The 20,589-nt window shown below is 38.5% G+C and overlaps 1 protein-coding gene across 2 annotated transcripts in view; it reads right to left on the reverse strand.

Annotated features, from left to right (window-relative positions):
• The window catches only part of urb1 (URB1 ribosome biogenesis homolog), a 127,334-nt gene that overhangs the window by 73,123 nt on the left and 33,622 nt on the right, over positions 1–20,589 (reverse strand). For both annotated transcript variants that reach the window (XM_043701201.2, XM_043701199.2), the window contains exons 10-19: positions 17,073–17,210; positions 15,927–16,100; positions 14,339–14,501; positions 13,842–13,964; positions 10,894–11,006; positions 10,022–10,141; positions 8,621–8,737; positions 7,100–7,238; positions 5,473–5,643; positions 4,313–4,512 (exon numbers count right to left, since the gene is read on the reverse strand). In XM_043701201.2, the coding sequence (XP_043557136.2) occupies positions 4,313–4,512; positions 5,473–5,643; positions 7,100–7,238; positions 8,621–8,737; positions 10,022–10,141; positions 10,894–11,006; positions 13,842–13,964; positions 14,339–14,501; positions 15,927–16,100; positions 17,073–17,210 (1,458 nt within the window). The remainder of the gene's footprint in view (positions 1–4,312; positions 4,513–5,472; positions 5,644–7,099; positions 7,239–8,620; positions 8,738–10,021; positions 10,142–10,893; positions 11,007–13,841; positions 13,965–14,338; positions 14,502–15,926; positions 16,101–17,072; positions 17,211–20,589) is intronic.

Raw genomic sequence — 20,589 nt, forward strand, 5'->3', positions numbered from 1 at the left:
TTAACTCTTTGGGAAGGAGGCATCATCTGTGACTAAATAAAGTTAAGGATAGTGTCAAATTGAAAGAAATATTGCACAAATCGGTAAAGATTTTGGTAGGTCAGAAGATTGGCCCAGCAAAGAATGACTGAAAAAAAGAGAATATGAAAATGTTAGTTAGTAATGTAAAGTAGATCATAAAAGTTTCTATAATATTTAAATTAAAAAAATCCTAGTGATTGTCTTGAAGAGAGTGAGTTTGGGGAAATGGTAATGGAAAACAAGGCACTGAGCACATAATTTGCTTCTGTCTTCACTTTTGAAGTCTTAAAAAAATTCCTTAAAGAAAATGGAGAATCAAGAGGTAAAAGTGAGGGAGGAACTAAGACAATAACCAACATTAAGGAAAAGGTGCCAGGAAAACTATGAGACCTAAAGCCAATATGTTCTGAGGATAAAGTAGCCTGTGCATCCTACTGCCTTAAAAGAAGTAGCTGCAGTAATAGCAGAGGCACTGGTCATAATCTGGAAGGCTCCCAGTGGACTGGGAATGCAACACCTTTATTCAAGAAACGAGGGAGACAGAAGGCACGCAACTATAGGCCAGTTAGCATAACCTCTGTCAAATGGAGATTACTAATGTCTATTATTAAGGAAATTATTGCAAGACAGTCAGAAAATCACAATGCACAATCATGGTTTAGTGAAAAGAAAGTAGTATGTAACAAATTTATTACAGATCTGAGGAAGTTAAGAAAAGTGGATAAAAAGGATCATGTAGATGCAATGCACCTGGATTTCCAAAAGACGCTGCATCAAAGGTTACTGCAAAAGATAAGAGCACATGGCGTGGGGAGTAGCATGGATAAAGGATTGGTTAGCTAACAGGAAATTGACACTAGGATAAATGGATCATTTTCATTCTGGCAAATTGTAATGAACATAATACTACAGGGATCAATGCTGTAAAACATTTTGATATGTGTATATTTCTGTCATACTATAATGTAAGGCCTTCCTTTGTGTTTTAATATGTCTTATATCTGTTCTTGAGTTCAAATGTAGCCATTTGTGAGGAGCAGTGACACTTTGAGCTTTAAACTGTATCACAGGAAGATAGGGTTATGACAGGAGAAAGATTCTGATCAAGGATATTATTGCTGGGAAAATCAGGGACACAGACAGACATATGCACAAAACAGGAGGTCACTGGTGGTCTAGATGCTTTGACTACAGCAATTGATGTGGACACTAACCTCTCAGGAATGTGAGAGTGACTTCTTCCTGCCCTACCACGCCATAGAAATCACACCCATTGTTGGTATGCACCTGGGAACATCTTTTCTACTGCGACCCCTAGGATGCCAGACTACTGCGACCCCTAGGACTCATAACGGCACACAAACCAACAGCCACGCTCAGACAACAACTCACCAGAACGAAGGACCCGATACCCAACATGAGCAAGACAAATGTAGTGTACAAAATACCATGCAAGGACTGCACTAAACACGATATAGGACAAACAGGAAGACAGCTAACAATCCGCATACATGAACATCAACTAGCCACGAAACGACACGACCAGCTATCCTTAGTAGCCACACACGCAGACAACAAGCAACATGAATTCGACTGGGACAACACTACTATCATAGGGCAAGCCAGACAGAGAACAGCCAGGGAATTCCTAGAGGCATGGCATTCATCCACAAACTCCATCAACAAATACATCGACCTGGACCCAATATACCAACCATTACAGTGGACAGCTGAAACTGACAACTGGAAGCGGCAGGGACAGACCACTATAAACACCGGAGGAAACATCAAAGAAGCGCTTCGCAGGAGGCCCCCAAGCACTGATGATGTCGCCTAGCCAGGGGACGAAACGTTTGCAACAAATACTTCCAGCTCGGCGAACAGAACCACAACAACGAGCACCCGAGCTACAAATCTTCGCACAAACTTTGAACATCTTTTCTGCTGATAGTAGGTATGACCACATGGAGGTGGTCTTTCATAGGCACGATGGAATTGGTAACCCAAGCAGGTGACCTAATTTAAGACATTACAGGTCAAGAGACAAGGATCAGAAAGGCGTATAAAGCCATAGTTCTCAAGATTATTACTGCTGCAATCAGGAAGCATGACTTGATCAGTCACAGGAAGATGTGGGGAGTTAGATGGCAGAGCAAACCCACAGTAACATGGAATCTCACTAAGCAGCTGGTGTTTTGAGTTTATTGCTTAGTAAATTAATAAAGAACTACCACATGAAGAGGAAATTACATCTGAAGCTTGTTTTGTGCTATTGATATGTACAGTATTGGCTAAGGACCTCAGAGGATAGTGAGGTGCTTTGTTCAAGAGTCTTACCAATGCTAGGACCTCAACTACTTGGAATCTATATCAATGACTTGGATGATGGGACTGAATGTATGGCAGAAAAATTTGCTGATGACAACATGATAGGAAGAAAGCGAGTTGAAAAGAACAGGTAAAGATTCTGCAAAGGCATGTACACAGGTTAAGTGAGTGGGCAAAAATTTGTCCGATGGAGAATAACATGATAAAATTGTGAACTTGTTCATTTTGGAAGAGGAAAGCAGTATACTATAAATGGAGAGAGACGGCAGTAGAACTTTGGTGATATGGAGGGATCTGCTACTGTACACAAATGACAAAATGTTAGTATGCAAGTACAGAAAGTGATTGGCAAGGCAAGGGGAACGGAATATCAAAGAAAGAACACTTTACTGCAGCTGCCCAGGGCCTTGGTGAGATCACTGCTGGAATTCTGAGTGGAATTCTAGTTTCCTTATTTGAAACAGATTTATTACAATAGAAGCAGTTCACAAAAATTCACTCTTCCTGGGATGATGGGCTTATCTTGTGATGAAATAGGTCAGCCCACACCCATTAGAGATTAGGAAAGTGATAAGTTATTTCATCAAAACATACAGCACCCTTAGAGGACATGAGAGGGTGGATACGGAGAGGATGCTTTCTCGTGTAGGGGTGACAAAATGGGGGGCACAGCTTAAAAACAAGAGGCCTCCCTTTTCAGTTGGAGCTGAGGAGAAATATCTGGTCTCAGTACTTGGAATTCCCTTCCCCAGAAAACAGAGGAGGCAAGGTCATTGAACTCTTGAAGACAGAGTTAGATTTGATTGACAAGAGACTTTAGGGACATGGACAGGAAAGTGAAATTGAGACCACAATCCAGTCAGCCATGATCTGATTAAATGCAGAGCAGGCTTGAATATGCAAATAGTCTACTCCCCCTCAGAAGTCCTACGTTTCCACAAATTACTTCTTTACAGTTGTGGCTGTTGCAACGTATGGGAAAGTAGTAGTCAATTTCACAGCCAAGTCCTGCAAACAGTGATGAGATAAATGCTTCTGAATAACATCATTGTATAATAAAATGTTAATATGCAAGTACAACAAGTAATCAGCAAGACAAGCAAAATGAAATATAAAAGTAAGGAAGTTTTACAGCAGCTGAACAGGGCTTTGGTGACACCACTGCTGGAATTCTGAGTGGAATTCTGGTTTCCTTATTTGAAAATAGGTTTAATTGCATTAGATGCAGTTCAAATAAAATTCACACAACTCTTTCTGGGATGATGGGCTGAACAGTTGAGATGGTATATAGACAGTGAAGAGAATGAGGTCAAAGGTGGGTTCCTAGGGTACACTTGGGTTAATGTGCAAGGGGAAGCTCCTCTCAGCAATATGGTAGTGGTATAGGAGTTATCTTTGAAAGAATCAGGAGAGTGGTGCACGAACAGTGGAGTGCATTGGTATAGACAGAATGATGCAAATGAGGTTTATGGCATGTTTAATTATGTCAAAAGTGAAAAGAAGATCAAGAATAATATGAAGTAAGGTAACAGACTCAAGATACTTGAATATAGGTCTGACCAATATGGCCCTGCACTGTAAATGGAGAGGAAACTAAATTTTAAGTGGTTCAATTAAGATCTTAACAATAAGACAATAAACACACTAAATGTCTTTTTTTTCTCAGATACACACAAAAGAAACATTTTTGAACAGTGTAGTAAAAGATCACACCTGAGTTGAGCCAGAACATGAACACTAACTACATAGATTTTAGGTTACACTATATATACCACCGTGCTAATTAAAATCAAGATGTTTCTAGGAATCGAATCCAAGAATTGATGATCAATATGTAAACCGCCAGCACGGAGAGTATTTGAAATTAATACTATTAGTACTAACAGTATAGACACATAGTGATTTTACTGTTAAATGCCAACCCAGCTGTTGAATGAACCCACAGAGAAATTCAATTTCTTACCAGTGTTTGCTTGGTTTGTTGTGGGATCCAAAGCCCGTAATACTTGTGCAGCTGGAGAATATTTTTGTGCATAGTTTGGTTTTCAGGCAATGAATCCAGTTCTTTGTCATATGACTGTAATACCAGGCACAAAGCTAATGGATCTTGTTGCACATGTAGAATATCAGTCATAACAACAGAAAGATACCTCAGAACAGCATCTAAAACAGCACATTAAGATGGGAATCAGTAAATGAGACAGCTGATTATTTAGTTTTATTCAGTTGAGGCTTTGAGCCTCAAGTTCAAGACGTTGAAGAACAAGTTCAAGATATCAGATATGTTAGCTCTAAACTGAAAGCTTCACCCATTAAAACACATACAAATGTACTTGTTTTGTTTAAAAAGATTGCTTGGCTTCATTTGTTCATGATAACACCAAGTAACATCTGCTTCTGCAATGTGAAATCTACTTCAACAATTATGTGGCGATTCTGAGCAAGTCGAACAATTGTATACAAGCAAAGGATGTACAGTCGAAAAGTGTAGTGCTGGAAAAGCACAGCTAGTCAGGCAGCATCCGAGGAACAGGAGAGTTGACGTTTTGAGCATAAGCTCTTCGTCAGGAATGATGAAGAACTTATGCTCGAAACGTCAACTCTCCTGCTCCTCGGATACTGCCTGACTGGCTGTGCTTTTCCAGCACTCCACGTTTCGACGCTGATCTCCAGCATCTGCGCTCCTCACTTTTTCCAAGCAAAGGATGTAGCCATACGAAACTATAAGTAAAGCGGGAGAGAAAAGGAGAAAATGGAATACAACTTTCACCTTCCACACATATCATCATGACTGTTTGTTGGATCCTATCTGAATTTTTAGGTGTATTAAGTGAAGCATCAGATTGAGAGGTGCAATGAAAATACTTTGTCTTTATTTGTGCCCATCAAAAACACACAATTTCAACAGAATAAAGATTAAAATGACAGAATTAGGGAACCAGACTCAAAATACATTGAATATAGGTCTGACCAATACGGCCCTGTACTGTAAATGGAGAGGAAACTAAATTTGGAGCGGCTCAATTAAGGTCTTAATAATAAGACAATAAACACATTGAATGTTTCTTTTCAGGCCACACACAGAAGAAACGGTTTTAGATCCAAGGTCATTCATCATTTCACCTGTTCCATTACTGTTTCCTAAAATAATTTTGTTCTTGGCTTCCAAAGCAGCTGTAACCACAGGACTGAAAGGAAAGGTCTGTGCAATCATATTCTCACTCAAAGCAAATCCAATCTCTTCATTCAGACCTTCACTGGTCTCCATAATAACATCCACCATATCCAGAACATCTAAAAGACAATAAAAGGTTAGAAAATCATTCTGTACAAAGTGAATATAATTGGTTTAGTAATGATCCATTTCACTTTACACAGTTCATGGCACTTACATGTGTTTCACTGGATGATGTTCACTGAGCAGATGTATTTATTCTAGCACAATCGATTCCTCACCCCTCATTCAGATTAATGGACAATAGTGATATATGAGAAGAAAATATTTCAGAGTTTGCACATTATTTATATATAGGGGATAAATATAGGGAGTAAACACAGTAATTCTCCCACTTCAGTTGGTAGGGGATTTGATAATGTGTTGATCGTTCCATTTCATAAATCTATGTTCAAATTCAGTTTGGATTGACATGATGAAAATCTCTGCATTCTGTTGGGCAAAATGTCCTCTGAAAAAGAGGTATGGGTGGTCTTATTTAATTTCCTAGTGCTTCTGAGTCTACAACACAATACTGCTCCTGTCAGTAATGTTACACAGAGAAGCCACACGATTGCTGCTATAGAAAGTGGAAAGGTATTTATAAGGACTCACTCTTTTTTGAAGTCAGAGGTGAAATTCATTGATGGAGTCAGAGAAATGGAGTTCAGAGAAAATGGATTTCTAACCATTTAATATTTGTCTTGGGAATTCTTGATGTTGAAATGGAAAGCATTTCGCCAACCACAAATAACGTAACACAAAGAACAAGAGTAGTATACTGGTCCCTTTACCATTTACGTTCGTGGCTGATGTGATTTTAAACTTTGGCTCTACATTCCTGCTTATCCCTGATAATCTTTCATCAATTCGAATATGAATTACAAGTTAAATGCAAAAGCCAGGACTATTTGTTTCAGTGCAAATAGCAAATGATTTTTTCAAGCATTAAACAAAGTGGTCAAAACATTGTCAGTGGATATACACAATTGCCTAATATGAGATTATAGAGAAGGCATAAAATGATGTTGAAAACCCTAGTCCCTCAACTATGCAATTTGTTCTACCAGAACTAACGTCACTGGCTGAAAGACTTCTTAAAAATTCATCCATGAGGTGAGCTCATCGCTGGCTGACTAGTATTTATTGTCCATCCTAAAAGGCAGTTAAGGGTCAACCATATTGCTCTGGATCTGGAATCATATGTAGTCCAGACCAGGAAAGGATGGTTGCTTCCTTTCCTAAAGGGAATTAATGAACCCAGCAACCGAGAATGGTTTCATGATCATCATTTGACTCTGAATGCCAAATTTTTATTGAATTCAAATCCCACCATCTGCTGTGTGAGGTTTCAAACCCAGGCCCCAAGAACATTACCTTAGTCTCTGGATTAACAGTCCAGCAACAATACCACTGGGTCATTACCTCCCACCAACTGATTGATTAACATTTATTTTCAGAAAGTTTACTTTTGTTCTTTGTATTTTCTATAGTAACAGAAAGAGAGTCAGTATTTTTTATTCCTTCCCTGCTCACCATCAATATGTGAGATAGGCAAACTGACGGTTTCAGAGTCCGGTCCACCAAGGTTGGCTTGAAGCATGCTGGCCTCTTGTATTGCATCTGAAATCTTGTCTGTGTAAGGATATGGATTTGATATTAACTTTATCAAAACCTAGGAAAACACAGAGCAATTCATGAAAATTGTGCAGATACAAATAAGAAACGGAAACTTGTGAAATCAAGCAAAACTTATAATCTTATTACATACAAACATACAAATTAAGATAAGAATGAGTCAAATGTGTTGCTGTCACTTAGTGACATGATATCAACTGTTCAACTTGTTGGGTCTAACTGGTCTACAGATTTGAAATGCTGCAATTTCTTCATGATATCAAGAAAGGTGTCAGGTGTTAATTTGACATCAGTATCCACTACTGTGGAGTGGAAAGATACTGACATACCCTCTGCTCTGTTGAGTTTCTGATTTTAGCCATAGAGTGTATGGGGTACCTTTGGGTATACTAATGGAATGCAAAAAACAGGCTGTTGGCTAAGTGCTTGCCATCACAAGAAATAAAGGCAAGGTTACACAGTCATATTACACTACTTACAGCATTGAGCAACCTCCGAGGAACAAGCCATTCACCCTTTTGTGACAGCTATGGAGGTATAAGAGAGGCAAAAAAAAGGGTCAAAGATGTTTGTTCTTTGTTCGGAGGAGATGTTCTCTGAACATTACATACACTAATTTTCGAACAAACATTCTTAATTGTGCTGACAAACGAAATTTGAATTTAATGTGAAGTAGAAGGGAGACTGTGGAATTTATTTCAACAAGATACCATCCATAACTGGATAAAGGGATCAACTTAGAAGAATTGGACATGATACTTTTGTACTTATGTAAAGTACTTCGGATGCCTTGGTCTTATGATCAGTGCTAATATAGATGCAAGTCTTTCTTTTGAATTGAATTCATTATAAACTCAGCAGTAAGTGAGTTTTCAAAATGTCAAGAGTACACATTATAAGAACATGGGCGGCACGGTGGCTCAGTGGTTAGCACTGCTGCCTCACAGTGCAAGGGACAAGGGTTCAATTCCAGCCTCGGGCGACTGTCTGTGTGGAGTCTGCACATTCTCTCAGTGTCTGCGTGGGTTTCCTCTGGGTCCTCCGGTTTCCTCCCACATTCCAAAGATGTGCCATGCTTAAATTGCCTCTAGTGTTCAGGGATGTGTAGGTTAAGTGCATTTGTTATGGGAAATGTAGCGGAATAGGTCTGGGTGGGATACTCTTCGGAGGGTCGGTGTGGATTCGTTGGGCTAAATGGCCAGTTTCCACCCTGTTGGGATTCAAATGTAATCTTCTAAAAGACTATTCTCTACACTACTACATAGTAACAGAGATAAATTTGTCACTAAACATATCTGTTCCTCTACTTGATTGTGAAATTTGACAGATAAGTACTTTTTACAGTTGCATTGCTATGGAATTATCTTCAACTTTATGTAAATATGGAATGCAGGATCTGTTAACACAATCAGTACGTACCCTTTCAAGAAATAAAATGACACTCTCTTGTTCCGATTCAGAAACAGACCAAAGACCTTTCATCCACAGTTCCAGCTCTTTCCAAGTGTATTCAAAAATTCCACACTCTTTTAAAACCTAGGCAAGAAACAAAAGCTCGTAACACTGTACAGTTGCCCATTGGGAAAGCAAATGGTACAAGAGAACACAGGGTAAAGGATCTCACAGTTCTATTTGATAATAGTATTAATTTTACTACTGGAAATTTCAACCATCTTAAATAGGAATCAAATAAACAATGTTTGGTAATAGATTTTAAGCAGTAGATAAAACTTAATTGAATTGTGATTCTCGATACATTCAAAAGATGAATCCTTTAAATTCAGGCGAATTCATCACTGCTGGTGTGTGTAATTCAGTGTCTTAGATATTTGAAAGAAATCAATACTGCTGTGTACAAAATGTTTTCTTTTGGAAGACAAAATGGTCCACCAAAAGTGAGAACAAAACGCATTCCATGTATAAAGATACTTGCATCTTTAAGGAGCTGTTGTTCTATAATTTGGGTACTTTAATGTAGACCAGGTTCCCTACAGTATGGAAGCAGGCCCTTCGGCCCAACAAATCCACACCGACTCCGCGAAGAGTAACCCAGCGCAGACCTATTCCCTATATTTGCCCCTGACTAATGCACCCAACACTATGGGCAATTTAGCCTGGCCAATTCACCTAACCTGCACATCTTCGGATTGTGGGAGGAAACCGGAGTATCCAGAGGAAACCCACGCAGACACGGGGAGAACGTGCAAACTCCACACAGACAGTCGCCCGAGGTGGGAATCAAACCCAGGTTCATGGCGCTGCGAGACAGCAGTGCTAACCATTAAGCCACCGTGCCGACCGCATTTTGTTAATTTAGTTTAAATTGCTTTGAAAAGCATGTAAAGAATCATGTCTTGAAAATGGTGTAGCTGAGCAGAGTTCATATTGTATGCCAGTAATGTTTAATTTTGCAAATAAATGTGTCAGTAGTGTAAAGTGAATATAGCACTATCGTTCACCAATTGGCTATCCAGAAAGCAATATTAACCATTCAGCAAACATTTTTCCCACAACTTGCATCAGTTCAAGCTGTGGATCAACCATCAAGATGACTGGTCATTATATTGTCTTGAGTTATTCAAAAATGTGGAAAAGAGACAAATAGTTCATTTTTCATGTTGATTATTAAACTGGTGCCTATCATTCACAGTTAGCAGAATAATAATATTTAACTGGACTAAACTACTTTGGGTATTGAATTAATAGCAAGAAGATTTTCTTGACACATTCCAACTAAATTTACAATATTATTTGAAAGTTAACAATGTACATGTATTGCCAGATTATGGGAATTAAATGTCAATTAAAATCTCAACACACCTTTATAATAAGATGCTTGGTCGATGTTTGCAGTTGGGAACTCTTACTAGTCACATACATTTTAATCAACAAATAAAATACTGACTTCTCTCCATTATTTTTCTCTGTACTTGTGATATCCTGCAGAAAATACACAGAATAAATCAGTTGTTGCATCAGACAATATTTTCACATTACAACCATAAATTTCACTGATTATGATCAGACAAAATATGGAATTCTGCATGTTCAACACATATTACATTTTTAAGAATTATTAGCATAATGCTGTGAAAAGTTAACTTTGGTAGCATTTAATATGATTATGATCCTTGTGGCTTTATGTAAATTTATGGCAAATTTGAACTACAAGGAAAAATTGGGCAGTTTGGACCAGTTTTCTTTGAAGCAGTAAGGTTAAGTGAAATTTAATTGAGGAGTATAAAACTATGAGGGTCTTAGATTAGTGAAATAATAATTAAGGCCATTATTTAAAGTAATTGGCAGAAGGTTTCAGGAGAATGTATTCAGGCAATGTGATGGGATCTGGAATTCACATCTGAGAGGTATTAGAGATAGAAACTCTCATCACATTTAAAGAGCACTCGAATATGATTTAACACCTCATCGAAACACAAATCCTCTGATAACACAACACCTCCTCAGTTCTGTACTGATGTGTTAGCCTAGATTCAGTGCTCAAGTATCGAGAGATGTATTAAATTCCCAAGCTTTGAATTTAAAGATGATAGTGCTACCGAGCCAATTAACAATGAATTAATTGGATTAAGCCAAGTTTGAAAAGAGTTGTTTGAAAAGGAGATATCGAGCCTTTACACTTAAAATACAATTTCAATCTAAATAAAACACTGGTTTGCCTAATATAATGATACCTGAACTCTGAACCAAGCAAACTTATTGGCAGGCAGCTCCAGGGCAAGCTGAAGTATGTGGTGCTGTAGAACAGGTGCAATTTCCTGTCTGATCCCTTTCTCACTCACGATACCTGGAAAAAGCAGTTAAAGATTTTATCATCACAGTAAAACTCAACATCTTTCTCACACCCAATAACAGCACAAAAACAGGCCATCAACCCAAAGATATTCTCCAATGCCTATGTTCCACGAGTTTCTGCCAATTCTACTCATAAAACTGTCATCTTTCTATTCCTTACTCCCACATGTGTTTGTCTAGGTTTCTCTTAGATGCACCTAATTCATTCTCATTAACTACTTCCTCTGGTAGTAAGTTTCATATTCTACCTATTTGTGGACAGGCATTGGAAAGCATTGCTTCAAGAAATAAATTGTTTGTAATTGTCACAAGTTTTCTTTGCTCAGGATTAATCATAGAATTTTTACAGCACATAAAGAGGGCAGCACGGTGGCTCAGTGGTTAGCACTGCTGCCTCACAGCACCAGGGTCTCAGGTTCGATTCCAGCCTTGGGTGACTGTCTGTGTGGAGTTTACACATTCTCCCTGTGTCTGTATGGTTTCCTCCAGGTGCTCCGGTTTCCTCCCACAGTCCAAAGATGTGCAGGTCAGGTGAATTGGCCATGCTAAATTGCCCGTAGAGTTAGGTGCATTAGTCAGAGGGGAAGTGGGTTACTCTTCGGAGGGTCGGTTTGGACTGTAGGAAATCTAATCTAATCTAATCTATGGTCCATCATGTCCACACCAGTCAACAAAAATCTACCCATTCTAATCTCACTTTCCAGAACCTGACCCATTGGCTTAAATGCAATAGCAATTCAGGTGTTCATCTAAATAGTTCTTAAATGTTTGAAGGATTCCACTTCTACCACCCTTTTATACATAACGGAATCACTCCAGCCCAGGCAAAATCCTGGTGATATTCTTCTGCACTCTCTCTAATTTGCTCACTATAATAATAAAGGAAATAATGTACAGACATCATACATTAGACTTATTTGAGAGGCCCTGTTGGACTCGTTTATTAAGGCATGTTTGTTGCTGCAGAATGGAACAACTCATCTACTTGGTGACAGCATGAAATACCACAGATGTCTTCATGGTTTCCACCTCTAAATGAAGTTTAATTGGTGCCAAGTTGGAAATAGATCAGTGTTATGTACAAAGAGCCACCAGTAATTGAACTGAGACTTCCCAAACCAATTTCAGTTTGGATTATTGCAGAGAAAAGTGATATTTAATTTATTAATCTGGGCTGGATTCCAACCCCTATTCTGGCTGTGAAGAGGCACTGATGAAGTCTAATGTAGTAAGCATCCTCCGTCAGCTTTTGTTTTCACTTCTTGTCTTAATTTACAGCTCTCTGCTTTAATCAATCTTCAAATTATGTAGCTCATTAGTGTATCACTATACTGGCTAGAAAATATTCATTAAGCTCACTCTGACTACACAAATCAATAGCTAGTATCTGTGCCTATAAGTAATCAATATTCTTTAACTAAAATCAAAAAATCTTGGGAGCGCTATTGATTTCTTAATACATGATCCCTATACGCGAAGCTCTCCAACATCAGTAATCAGCCATTAGGCTTCAATAATAAATAGAGACAATTTAGTTAGTTGCAAAACAGACTGCCTTATTCTCAGGAGTATACACAATTATCAAATACTTGTATATAAACAATACCCTGCATGTAATCAGGGTACAATGTACAATGCATCTTTGAGTAAAGCATCCACCATCTTATACATTTCAATTGCTTCACTACTGGTGCATTGTTCCTGCAAGATATATCATCCTGAAGCAGCTAGCCAAAGTATCTTAAATATAAATAAAGCTGCAGTTTCAGCAACTTGCTTTTAAAGATTGCAGCAATATCATCCACAGTCCTTGGTTTTAAAATAGTTCTTTCCTATTTTAATTCACAATTAAAAATACAAAAATGAAATTATATGGTCTTTATAATGTACTTTCTGAATGTTTGTTTCTTCCCCAGGTCTGTAAGTACTTTTGTTTCTATTACATTTTATTTATTCTGCCCGATTGATTTATTGCTGTTGCTAATGGTACACAGTGCCATAGGCCTTCTCCTGTGCTTTCTTCAGCTTTCAAGCAGGCCTTTGTGTCCACCACTCAGCATCTCGGGATCTCTCCAAATCTGTCATTAGCCGGTCCTAACACAATGAATTCAGTTCCAGTATATTCCCCACCTCTGGTTTTGGACCATTGGGCTGATCTCATGGTTTACCATCACTAGTCTTCACGTTAGGCTCTTATGCCCCATTTCTGTTTCCATAAGTCTGATCACCATTGCCAACATTTAGTCATGTGAAAGTCACACACTTGTGAATGAACAGCAGCATGCTTCACTGAACATAGTCTCACACAAAAGATGGCAAGACAGGACATCAAACTTTGATCCCTCCAGAACTGAGCTCCAGTTCCATGTGATCTGATGTAACAATGACCTTGCTTCTTTGACACATGCCTTAAGCTATATTTGGCCTTTACTCAGTACTGCCTTTTTTTAAAATTGTAGCTGAGCCAAAATCCCTAATGGCAATGCTGAAATAACTTAATCATATTGTACAGCAGTTCAAGGTGGGTCACACCATCTTCCTGAGAACAGTTCATTTTGGGCAATAAATGCTGGTCTTGCTGGTGATGCCACATCCAAGGAATGCATAAATATAAAGAAAAGAGGTACCACGTTTTCAAATAAGCAACTATTGATATGCTACTTTATAAAGATATAGACAACTACACATGAACGGGAATGAAGCAACCTACAATAAATGTATTTAATTTGAATCCAACCAATTCTACTTTTCAAACCAGCTGTTTGCAAATGTTTACAAATGCTTCTGTTAACTACGTAGCTTTGCATAAGAAACAGCATTGACATACCTTTAAGCAATTTACTGAAATCAAATGCACACTGAGAAACCATATGAGGGATCACTTTCTGATAAAGACACATAACCTGGAGCACAATTGCCTTCAGAAAAGTGGTCTCAGCATCATCTTCACCTAAAGAAAAAAGACATGAAATGTGAAGCTGGCCTTAAGAATGAATTTTATTAAATGCACAAATTAAGCACTTATTAACATCAAAAGTATTTGATATGGAGTCTCCCTCCTTCAGTGAATTGCTGGAGATTTAAAAAAATGTCAAGTTTTAAAATTTAAAACCATCTTAATTTCACAATCTCTGTCAACTTAGTCTTACCTACTCAATGAGTTTTGAAGATGAAGATAGACAGAGATAAACTTGAATGGGTGAATTCATGACAATATCAAATAAAGAGAAAAGAAAAATGAGAAGACGGAGTTGAGTGTCAAATCACAAAATATGCATCACACAAACAACTTCCTGTTCCTTCCTCCTGAGAAGAAAGCCTTACCATGGTGCTCTGTAAGAACTGAAATCTCATCTGCTTGCACTGCTACACTGCTGCATTTTGTGTTTTTCTCATCTCCCTGCTTTTCTTTTCCATCTTCTTCCTTTACCTTGTTCTTTAACAAAGATTGCCACGCAGACACAATGCTATTCATGTCTGGTAAATGCTGTATCAGAAGAAAAAAGGCACAATTGTGTCACATAATAGTACAGGAATTCCAGAAAAGTTCCATATTTCTAGAGTGAAGTCTGTATATGCTTTGCAAATCTAAATTTCATAGAAATTTAGCAATATGTAAATTAAAAATTGACTTTACTGACTGTAATCACTATGAACTTATCCAAATATCCTTTTGTAATAATATTAATCCTAAAGGATTAGAATGATTTGATCAGTGCTTCTAGAGGCAAACTGTAATCCTGCAAATTGATGTGAATATGTTTCAATTTTTAATCTGCATTTTAATCCGCAATAGATTGGAAAACTCAAGTTTGGAGAAGGTAGCCTACACAATAGTATGTTTTCAGAATAGATTCTCTGGAGGCAACCAGAGAGGAGGTTACATTGTACTGAACCTGTTATCATGCAGAATTACTTAGTAACCTTGGTAGCAGCAATCATAACATGACTGAATTTTACATTCACTTTGAGGAAGAGAAGAGTGAGTCCAAGACGAGAAGGATTGATCTCCTGATTTAAGGGGAGTTGTAAACACATTGGAAGCAGTTAGAACAAGTTTGCCAGACTAACATCTGAAATGGATGGGTTGTCATATGATGAAAGGTTGGATAGGCTGGGCTTCTATCCACTGCAATTTGGAACAAGAGGGAGGCTTCTTGATCCTGAGGATTCTTGAAGGTATGCATGTGGAAAGGATGATTTTACTTGAGGACATAAAATTGGGCTCATCAATCATCAGAACACTCATCTAGATGTCATCCTCGATTTCAAGCAAGTGCAGACAATGGAAAGGATGTTGTCTAAGATTCTAGAACTAGGGGTCGTGGTTTAAAAATTTAGGACTGCCTATTTAAGGCAGATAGGAAGGGGACTCCATCTTTGGAATTCTCATTTTCAAAAGATTGTGTAAGAAGAGTCTTCAGAACAGTTCTGATGAAGAGTCACTGGACCTGAAATCTTAACCATGCTTTCTCTCCGTAGATGCAGTCAGACCTTCTGAGTTTCTCCAGTAATTTTTCCTTTTGTTTTGAATTAGATTATTTTGTTGTTCAACATTGCTCTGCTAAAATTATGGTATTAATAATAAATCAGTAATTTCTGTTTAAGCTATAAACTTCATGTCTGATATTGGTTATTCATAAAGTCTGGTTAGGGACAATTCAGTAACTTTGAGGGGCATTGCATGTTTTAATTTCACTATGTTGTCCGATTGGGTCTGGCTTGGGATCCCTGTGTCATAACAGTATCTGTTTCTTTGGCACTTCTGTTTCATCTTTTCCTTTTGTAAAGTACATTAAGGGTTGTCTACATCAAAAGATATCACATAAGTGCAAGTCATGACCAAAATCTAAGCCTGACAAAAACAGTTTGTGAAATGTGAATGTCATGATGAGGCTGCAGTCGGAAGTACCTTACTGAGATTCTCTCTGTACTGCTGTGCAAAGTCCTGCATTTCAACAGAAGTGTAAATGTCAGAGTTTTCCCACACTTCCTCACTCAGGCAATGCTCAATGTTCTTCAGAGCCCTCTTCAAAACAAATGCAAGCAGGGAGAAGGTAGTATGTTGAACTACTTTGTTTGCAAACTGAAAGTAAAGAGACATTTGATTAAATTTGTTTTCATTTTTATGGTCAATTTCTGAGGTCAGTCAGAAAATAATTGATAGCATTGATTAAAATAAAGGAAATAACTGCAGAAAATGACTGAGAGGGAAAGCAAGCCTAACAGTCTGAAGCTCCAAAGGTCAGTGGCCAAGAGTTCCTCCTTTATCTTTTCCTTCTATATTCCTCACAAAAAGAAAATTCCCAAAATAGATAAGCTTGTGCTGAGTAAAAGCAGACCACACTCAAGTCCCAGACCTGAAATGAGTTCACAGTGCAGTCAGAAAGACCCTTATGGCATGTTACACCCACTCATCCCTTAGGTTTGTTGCAGGAAAGTTAGCTCAAATCCTTCCCAGTAAATAATTTGTTTTGTTTAAAGGGCAACCTATTGAGCACCGGAGGTGGGCCCAGGTTAACTAATGCAATTATTTTGTTCATTTTAGTTTGAAAACTTTGCAAGTTCTTAAATACTCTAACAATTAATAACAATTTCTACACTGGCCACAAACAATTTTAGTCTGGTTCATACACGTACTTGAAATATTGATGTAAGCAACCAATTCCAATCCACTCTTTCGACATTTGCAGTGGCACATCCTAGAGTATTCTTCTAGTCCCCACAATTATAAATCCAGTTAGAACAGGCCAGATTTCCCAGTCTGCCCTGATGTACTGTACCTTGCCATGCTTCTTTGAGAATATATGCAATTGAGGAGCCATTTGTTTAAAAGACTGGCCAGATGCATTCCAGTCCTCCCCTGTACTATACTTGATATGGCATTTACCTGGCTTTCTCATTATGTTATAAAGGAATCGGTTTTCTGGGTAAGCAGTGAAACTGCTTGATATGGAGAAGTGTGCAATAATTTGTTTTTCTACAGATATTTTGTCTAATATTCTAAATTTTTTTGATTTTAAGAAACAGGTAAATATTAAACAGTGTTTTCCCTTACGTTGAGTCCCTGAGTAAACATGACCTTAGTAGCCACTGGAGGTAGTGTTGTAACCATCACCATAGAGAGGAGGTGGGGAATTGGGATGAACTCCTTTGTCCTAAAGGCATTGGAAATCTCTGGCTGAGCTTCATAAATCTGGAATAGAAGTAGAAAGTATAAAGGAAAATATGAAGATTATCCATGATCCAGTTCTCTGTTGGACATATAATCTATCAATAGGGTACACTAAATAAAAGATTAAATGGTTACTTGATCGACTGATTTAATCTCTTTGTTACCAGTTTAGTTTTAAATAAATACTGCAATGTTATGTATTAAATATATTAAACATTACCATCAAAAATCACAAGTTTGCTTGTCAACAAATGATTTTCCCCATTTGTTGCCAAAATTTATGGTGATGAAAATGGCAAATTTCAACAGCACATCTGTAAATCTGCTGGCTTGAAGTCTGCTGTATTACAGAAAGTCTGCAGTTTTAACAAATGTTTGTTGTAGGCAGTATGGCTACACAGCAACACAAACGTTCTCATGCAATCAAACACGAGTTATTGCAAAAGATTTCAAGGACCCAACCAAAATCACCCTTGCAGTAAAGAGCATAATGGTTCTAACTTTCAAAAGCTCTATGGCAGACAGAGTTTGCTCTGCACAGAGCTCCATTCCTCCTTTACACACAGTGGTCCAGTTTTGTCCTAGACTGAAGCTATTTCTGGGCACTGACAGATTAATTTTTGACTTTAATGCACCATATCAGAAAAGAGCTCACTCATGCAACCTATCACAAATTTGCGCTTCTGAAAACCATATTGCTCAGCAGCTGGCACCATTATTTGAATACTGAGATTTCCTCTCTTTTTTAAACCTCTAGAAACACTAAGTACTGGCCTCAATTTCACAAGCAATAGAAAATATGAATCCTTGCTACTGAACTTGAAGACAGCTGCCCACAAAGATCTAGTGACCACTGTGGTACAGTCTTTTCCTTTTCTTCTTGCAGATTAATTCTTGCAGCAAGTCAAGGGCAAGTCGTACTGTGCAGTAGTTGTGATGTCAGTAAGCAGGCAAAGAGCCAATACTGTTGCAATATTCACATCAGTAAAGTGATGGAATCTATCAAGCAGTACCTGCTCAGCAATAACCTGCTCACTGATGCAGTGAGTCAGGGCCACTCAGCTCCTGACCTCATTACTGCCTTGGTTCAAACACGAACAAAAGAGCTGAATTCCAGAGGTGAGGTAACAGTAATTGCCTCCGACATCAAGGCTGCATTTGACTGAGTATTGCATCAAGCAGCCCTAGCAAAACTGGAATTGATGAGAAATGGAGGGAAAATTCTTCATTGGTTGGAGTCACATCTGGCACAAAGGATGATGGTTATACAGGAGGTCAGCCATCTCAGCTCCAGGACATCTTTGCAGGAGATCCTCAAGGTAGTGTCCTAGGCCCAACCACCTTCAGCTGCTTTACCAATGACCTTCTCCCAAACATGAGGCCAAAAGTGGGTATGTTTGTCGAAGATTGCACAATGTTCAGCATATTTAACGACACGTCAGACACTGAAACAGACCTTGTCCAAATGCAGCAATGACTGGATAATATCCAGGCTTAAGAAGTATTCATGCCACACAAATGTCAGACAATGATCATTTCCAATGAGAAACAATCTAACCATCAGCCTTTGACATTTAATGGTGTTATCATCACGAAACATTCTACCATCAACATCCGAGGGCTTAACATTGATGAGAAACTGAACTGGATCAGCCATATAAATATGGTGGCTATCTGAGCAGGTTAAAAGCTAGGAATCCTGCAAAGAATAACTTATCTCCTGACTGCCCAAAGCCTGTCCACCATCTACAAGCACAAGTCAGGAGTTTAATGGAATACTCCTCACTTGCCTGAAAGAATGCACTTCTTACATGAGCAATGGTGAGACCCAAGGAGATAGTGAGGAAAGAGATCCATCTGAGATTGGTACAGGTGGAAAAGGGAGCAAGTCAAACAGTTAGGGCAGTCAGGAACAATGCAGAGAATGAAGTAAATCAAATTGCATTTATTTCAATGCAAGAGGCGTAATAGGGAAGGCAGATGAACTTTGGGCATGGTTAGAAAAATAGGACTGGGATATCATAGCAATTACAGAAATGTGGCTCAGGGATGGACAAGACTGGCAGCTTAATGTTCCAGGATACAAATGCTATATCAAGGATAGAAAAGGGAGCAAGAGAGGAGGGGGAGTGGTGTTTTGATAAGGGATAACATTATGATTGTACTCAGGGATGATATTCCTGGGAATACGTCCGGGGAAATTATTAGGGTGGAAGTGAAAAATAAGAAAGGGATGATTACCTTATTGGGATTGTACTATAGACTCACTAATTGTCAGTGGGAAATTGAGAAACAAATTTGTAAGGAGATCTCAGTTATCTTGTAAGAATAATAGGGTAGATTTGGGAGGGGATTTTAACTTTTCAAGCAGAGACTGGATCTGCTACAGTGTTAAGGGTTTAGATGAAGAGGAATTTGTTAAGTGTGTACAAGAAAATTTCTGATACAGTATTCAGATATACCTACTCTTGGGAAATTAGGTAGGGCAGGTGACTGAAGTGTCAGTGTGGCCAGCGACCGTAATTCCTTTGGTTTTAAAATAGTGATGGAAAAGGATAGACAGGACCTAAAAGTTGAAGTTCTGAATTGGAGGAAGGCCAATTTTGACAGTATTGAGCAAGAACTCTCAAAGGTTGATTGGGTGCAGATGTTTGCAGGTAAAGAGACAGCTGGAAAATGGGAAGCCTTCAGAAATGAGATAATTAGAATCCAGAGATAGTATGTTCCAGCAAGGGTGAAAGGCAAAGCTGGTAGGTGCAGGGAATGCTGGATGACGAGAGAAATTGAGGTTTTGGTCAAGAAAAAGATGGAAGCGTATGTCAGGTATAAACAGCAGAGATCAAGTGAATCCTCAGAAGAGTACACAAGGCAGTAGGAGTATACTTAAGAGGGAAATCAGGAGGGCAAAAAGGAGACATGAAATAGCTTTGACAAATAGGGTTAAGAAGAATCCAAAGGGACTTCGCAAGTACATTAAGGACAAAAGGATAACTTGGGAGAGAATAGGACACCTCAAACTGAGTGCTGCTGAACAAGAAGAGCTTGGAGTGCAGGTTCATAGTTCCTTGAAAGTACCATCTCAGGTAGTTAGGATAGTAAAGAACGTGTTTAGTAAGCTTTCTTTTATTGGTCAGAGCATTGAGTATAGGAGTTGGGAGGTCGTGTTGATGCTGTACACTACATTGGTTAGGCAACTTTTGGAATATGGCGTGCAATTCTGGTCTCCATCCTATAAGGATGTTGTGAAATTTGAAAGGGTTCAGAAGAGATTTACAGGGATGTTGCCAGGGTTAGAGGGTTTGAGCTAAAAGGAGAGGCTAAATAGGCTGCGGCTATTTTCCCTGGAGTATTGGAGACTGGGCAGTGACCTTATTGAGGTTTATAAAATCATGAGGGGCAT

This window comes from Chiloscyllium plagiosum, unplaced genomic scaffold, assembly GCF_037043375.1.
Source record: "Chiloscyllium plagiosum isolate Xiang-an unplaced genomic scaffold, Cpla_swu_hap1 HiC_scaffold_12, whole genome shotgun sequence".
In the NCBI taxonomy this organism is placed as follows: Eukaryota; Metazoa; Chordata; class Chondrichthyes; order Orectolobiformes; family Hemiscylliidae; genus Chiloscyllium; species Chiloscyllium plagiosum.